This window comes from Sapajus apella, unplaced genomic scaffold (genome assembly GCF_009761245.1).
Source record: "Sapajus apella isolate SASKATOON/1434 unplaced genomic scaffold, GSC_monkey_1.0 scaffold77, whole genome shotgun sequence".
In the NCBI taxonomy this organism is placed as follows: domain Eukaryota; kingdom Metazoa; phylum Chordata; class Mammalia; order Primates; family Cebidae; genus Sapajus; species Sapajus apella.
Window position 1 is genome coordinate 3,459,059 of NW_022437017.1, and position 6,000 is coordinate 3,465,058.

Below are 6,000 nucleotides of genomic sequence, written 5' to 3' on the forward strand. Positions count from 1 at the left end.
ATTATTTCTGTTAACATTCTTTTATTTTCTTGTTTTGAGACGGAGTCTCACTCTGTCGCCCAGGCTGGAGTGCAGTGGTGCAATCTTGGCTCATTGTAACCACTGTCTCCCTGGTTCAAGTGATTCTCCTGCCTCAGTCTCCTGAGTAGCTGGGATTACAGGTGCCCACCACCACCACGCCTGGCTAATTTTTGCATTTTTAGTAAAGATGGGGTTTCACTGTGTTGGCCAGGCTGGTCTTGAACTCCTGACCTCAGGCCTCAGCCTCCCGGAGTGCTGGGATTACAGGCATGAGCCACGGCACCCAACCATTTTTGTTAAAATTCTTATATTCTATCTTTCTTGCTTGAGGGGGTGTTGCCTGTGATTGGGATTCCCTGAGATTGGGAAATTGGGTTTCCCATCCTCCTGCTCTTGCAGCTGTGTAACTTTGGAGGAGTCTGTTGACCTCACCTCGTCTAGGCAGGCCCAGCCCCCTTTGAGGGACAATGATGAGGCCGAGAATGAAAAACCATGACTCCCACACAGGCACCTGCGGGCCCCCAGGTGCATGGGGCAGGGACCAGGGAGGTGGAAACATTTTCGTTTTTTCCCAGCTTGGGGGAGGTCAGGGGCAGCTGTCAGTGGCCCTCCCAGTTGCTGGGAGGAGCTTTTTAAACTGTAGGTCACCTGCCAAGCTTTGTACATTTTTAAGCCTAAAAATATTCTCTTTAAGCCAGAGCCTGAGAAATCCGATCGCTGCCTAAAGCCATTGATCTTGAGGGGTCAGTGGGAAGTGGCAGAGTGTTGGTGGTTCACATACCTAGGGAACCTCTCTGCCTCAGTCTCCCCAGGGCAGTGGCCTTCAATCCACCCCTCTACTCCTTGGGGCCCCTTTCTGAAATTCACAGTCTCGTAGGCTTCCCTGTAATGCCTGCAGCCAGCAAGCAAAGACACACAGCTGTAGATCTTGGTGTCCCTGCCTGGTCTCCCACTGGGGCAGTCCTTCCCTGCCAGTGGGTCTTCCTCAGTGCAGTTGGGTGCCTGCAGCAATGGGGAGCTCACTACCTCTGTGTGATAATTTGGAAATCTTGGTGATAAGAGATGGCACTGAGCAGGCATTGGCCACATGTCAAACTTTTATTTATTTATTTATTTATTTATTTATTTATTTATTGAGACAGAGTCTTGTTCTGTCTCCCAGGCTGGAGTGCAGTGGTGAGATCTCGGCTCACTGCAACCTCCACCTCCTGGGTTGAAGCAATTCTTCTGCCTCAGCCTCCCAAGTAGCTTGAATTACAGGGGCTAGCCACCGTGCCTGGCTAAGTTTTGTATTTTTAGTAGAGATGGCATTTTGCTATGTTGGCCAGGCTGGTCTTGAATGCCTGACCTCAAGTGATCCACCTGCCTCGGTTTCCCAAAGTGCTGGGTTTACAGGCGTGAGCCACTGCATCTGGACTGTGTCAGACTTTTCATCTGGGTAATGCTTTTCCCAGGTGAGGTGGATGCTCCAAGAATCCCCATTTTATGGAGGGGAAACTGAGGCACAGACAAACAGACCCATCCTACAGGCGGTGCTGTTACAGCTGGGATTTGGATCCAGGTCTGGCCACCAATGTCCTGTGCTCATGGGCTCACTCTCTGGTCTTTTGCAGACCACCGGGTCGGCACCTGCTTCTCAGTGCTTTTCGGGGGCCGCTGTTCTGGAGACCTCCCCGGCTACTACACTCACAGGCAGTGTTGCTGCGACAAGGGCAGGTGCTGGGCGGCTGGCCCAGCCCCTGAGCTGTGTCCTCCTCGGGGTTCCAGTGAGTAAGAGCTGCAGCCTGCAGGGCTGGGCGTGGGGAGGAAGGGACAGGGCAGGACCAAGGGCCTGGCCTTAACCCTGGTTCCTTGCAGATGAGTTCCAGCAACTGTGCACCCCGGTGCTGCCGCTGCTACCTGGCCAACCTGGCCTCTTCCCTGGCCTCCTGGGTTTCAGATCCAACGGCATGGGTCCCGCCCTTGGGCCAGCGCGACTCAACCCTTATAGCTCCAATGGGCGTGGGGTCCCCAGCCTGGGCCCTGGCAACTCTAATATTGGTGAGGCCTGGGGCTTGAGAGGAAAGCTCCAAAATTTGAAGGGTGGACTTGGATCTGGGGAGAGAGCTCTGAACAGGGGAGGGTGTCCAGGCCTCAGAAAGAGGATCCGGGCTTTAGAGGGGGGGCTCCTGGCCCGGCTAGCAGGAATGAAAGTGCCCATAGTGGATGAGGATGGAGATAACTGGAGAATCTGGTCCTCAGAGTTAGGGTTTGGGCCAGACACAGCGGCTCATGCCTGTAATCCCAGTACTTTGGGAGGCCGAGGTGGAAGGATTGCTTGAGACCAGCGTGGGCAATATAGCAAGACCCTGTCTCTACAGCAAATTTAAAATTAACTAGGTGTGGTAATGTGCACCAGTAGTCCCCGCTACTCAGGAGGATGAGGCAGGAGGATTGCTGCAGCCCAGGAGTTGGAGGCTGCAGTGAGCTGTGATTGTGCCACTGCTCTCCAACCTGGGTGACAGAGTGAGACCTTGTCTCTAGAAATAAAAATAAGTCAGGGTTTGGGCTTTGGGTGGGGAGTTTGGGCCTGGTGTGGGGGTCTGAGATGGAGGATTTAGGCCTGGGGTGGGGTCATGCCCCGCAGTGAGGATTTGGGCACAGAGTGGGAGTCCACAGGCATTTCTGGGCCAAGCTTGGAGGGATCCAGACCCCAGGTTGGAGGGATCCAGACCCCAGATTGGAGGGATCCAGGCCCCAGGTTGGAGGGATCCAGACCCCAGGTTGGAGGGATCCAGACCCCAGATTGGAGGGATCCAGGCCCCAGGTTGGAGGGATCCAGACCCCAGATTGGAGGGATCCAGGCCCCAGGTTGGAGGGATCCACGCCCCAGGTTGGAGGGATCCAGATCCCAGGTTGGAGGGATCCAGGCCCAAGTTGGAGTTCTGAATCTAAGGCAGGACCCTCCAGGGTATAAGGGACAGGATCTGAGCCAGGGCAGGGTCCCAGGCTCAGAGGGAGTACCTGGGCTCCAGACTGGGGAGGGACCATCCGCTGCTCAGGTGACTCTGCGGGCCCCACCAGCAGGCACTGCTACCCTGAACCAGACCATTGACATCTGCCAACACTTCACCAATCTGTGTCTGAATGGACGCTGCCTGCCCACACCTTCCAGCTACCACTGCGAGTGTAACGTGGGTTACACCCAGGACGTGCGTGGCGAGTGCATCGGTGAGCCCATGCTAGGTGGAGGGGGGTGGGTTCTCACTGCCCTGCTGGGGCTGGGGCTCAGGGTCCTCTCCCCTCAGATGTAGACGAATGCACCAGCAGCCCCTGCCACCATGGCGACTGCGTCAACATCCCTGGCACCTACCACTGCCGGTGCCACCCGGGCTTCCAGGCCACACTCACCAGGCAGGCATGCGTGGGTACGGCCATCCGTCCAAGAGTGGAGGTGATGGTGGGGGTCTGGCCCAGGCTTGGAAGGTAGGGGGCACCTCCTGATGGCCCACCTCCCTTCCTGGCAGATGTGGACGAGTGCATTGTCAGTGGTGGCCTTTGTCATCTGGGCCACTGTGTCAACATGGAGGGCAGCTTCCAGTGTGTCTGCAATGTAGGCTTTGAGCTCAGCCCTGACGGCAAGAACTGTGTGGGTGAGTTGACGGTGGGAGGGTAGGCAGGAACTTCTGGGCCCACTGCTGCCTTTTTCAGCCACCTCAAATCTTCACTCTGCCCTGGCCAGGCGCAGTGGCTCACACCTGTAATCCCAGCACTTTGGGAGGCCAAGGTGGGTGGATCATCAGAGGTCAGGAGTTTGAGACCAGCCTGGTCAACATGGTGAAACCCTGTCTCTACTAAAAATACAAAAATTAGCCGGGCATGGTGGTACACACCTATAATCCCAGCTATTTGGGAGGCTGAGGCAGGAGAATTACTTGAACCCGGGAGGAGGTGGAGGTTGCAGTGAGTCAAGATAGCACCACTGCACTCCAGCATGGGAGACAGAGCAAAACTGTCTCAGAAAAACAAACAAAAAATCTTCACTCTGCCCCAAAACCCACCTCCCTTTTTACGATGTCTCCTCTGCTCACCTCTGAACTCAGCAGCCCACCTTAGACCCTTCTTATCTCCTGACCACCCTGACTCCCCTTTTCGTTTCTTCCTTCCTGAATTTATTCTGTGAATTGCAAGGAAGAACCTTTTGGGACCAGCCCTGGTGGGTCATGCCTGTAATCCCAACACTTTGCAAGGCTGAGGCAGGAGAATCTCTTGAGCCAAAAAGGTCGAGGCTGCAGCGAGCTATAATCATGCCCTTGCACTCCAGCCTGGCTGTTTAGAGCAAGACACCATCTCCTAATAAAAAAAAAAAAAAGAAGAAAAAGAAGGCTGGGTGTGGTGGTTCACGCCTGTAATCCCAGCACTTTGGGAGGCCGAGACAGGCGGATTACCTGAGGTCATGAGTTCAAGACCAGCCTGACCAACATGGTGAAACCCCATCTCTACTAAATACAAAAAATTAGCCAGGCATGGTGGCAAACACCTGTAATCTCAGCTACTCGTGAGACTGAAGTAGCAGAATCACTTGAACCCAGGAGGCAGAGGCTGCAGTGAGCCGAGATCATACCACTGCACTCCAGCCTGGGCAACAAGAGTGAAATAGTCTCAACAAAAAAAAAGAAAAGAAAAAGAAAGGGTCTTTTGGGCAAGGCCACACTGGCAATGCCTGACCCTGGCCTGAAGCAGGGTCCCTCTGTGTCCTAGGATGGCTTGGAACAGCCTGGCCGATGTTCATATATACATCAGCTTGCTCTGGGGTACAGGTGGGTTATGGTGGGGGCCAGAGGGGACTTGGCTCCCACAACCCATAACCGAAAGGGACTCCTTGACTCTGTCACCTTATCTCTTGAGATCCGCCGTCAAGTCTTTCCTCGGGTGGAAGGATCTTATCCTTTCTGCATTCCTTCATTTAAAAAGACATTTTTGGCATTTTTTGATATATAATTCATATACCATAAAATTAGCCATTTGAAGTGTACTAGTCAGTGATTTTTAGTATATGCACAGAGGTGGACAAATATCACTACAGTCCGACTTGAAAACACCCTTATCACCTCGGAAACAAACCTGATATTCATTAGTAGTCACTCCGCAAATGCTGTCCTTGCCTGCAACCCTGGGCACTAGGCAAATTGTTTTTCTGACTCAGTAAATTTGCCCATTTTGGACAAAAGGAAATCGTGGCTTTTTGTGACTGTCTTCTTTTGCTGAATATGATGTTTTCAAGGTCCATCATATTGTAGTGTGTATTGGTGCTTCATTTTTTTAAAAATTAAATACATTTTTATGCCAGGCATGGTAGCTCATGCTTTTAATCCCAACACTTTGGGAGGCTGAAGTGGGAGGATCACTTGAGGTCAGGTGTTCGAGACCAGCCTGGCTAACATGTGTGAAACTGTTACCACTAAAAATACAAAAATTAGCCAGGTATGGTGGCGCATGACTGTAATCCCAGCTACTTGGGAGGCTGAGGCAGGAGAATTACTTGAACCCTGGAAACGGAGGCTGCAATGAGCCGAGATCACATCACTGCACTCCAGTGTAGGCGACAGAGTAAGACTCAGTCTCAAAACAAAAAAACTTTTTTATGCCAGACTTGGGGGCTCACACCTGTAATCCCAGCACTTTGTAAGGCTGAGGCAGGAGGGTCGCTTGAAGCCAGGAGTTCAAGACCAGCCTGGACAACATAGCAAGACCCTGTCTCTACAGAAAGCCCAAAAAATAGCCTTGTGTAGTGGTGTGTGCCTGTAGTCCCAGCTACTTGGGAGGCTGAGGCAGGAGGATCACTTGAGCCCAGGAATTTGGATCTTCAGTGAGCTGTGATTGCATCACTGCACTCCAGCCTGGGTGACAGAGCTAGACCTTGTCTCAAATATATATACACACACACACACACACACACACACACACACACATATATATATGTGTGTGTGTGTGTATGTA

At 52.7% G+C, this 6,000-nt stretch overlaps 1 protein-coding gene across 1 annotated transcript in view; it reads left to right on the forward strand.

Annotated features, from left to right (window-relative positions):
• The window catches only part of FBN3 (fibrillin 3), an 83,134-nt gene that overhangs the window by 8,284 nt on the left and 68,850 nt on the right, over nucleotides 1-6,000 (forward strand). The window contains 5 exon segments of the mRNA XM_032251953.1: nucleotides 1,635-1,787; nucleotides 1,879-2,061; nucleotides 3,085-3,231; nucleotides 3,309-3,428; nucleotides 3,528-3,653. Coding sequence (XP_032107844.1) covers nucleotides 1,635-1,787; nucleotides 1,879-2,061; nucleotides 3,085-3,231; nucleotides 3,309-3,428; nucleotides 3,528-3,653 — 729 coding nt within the window.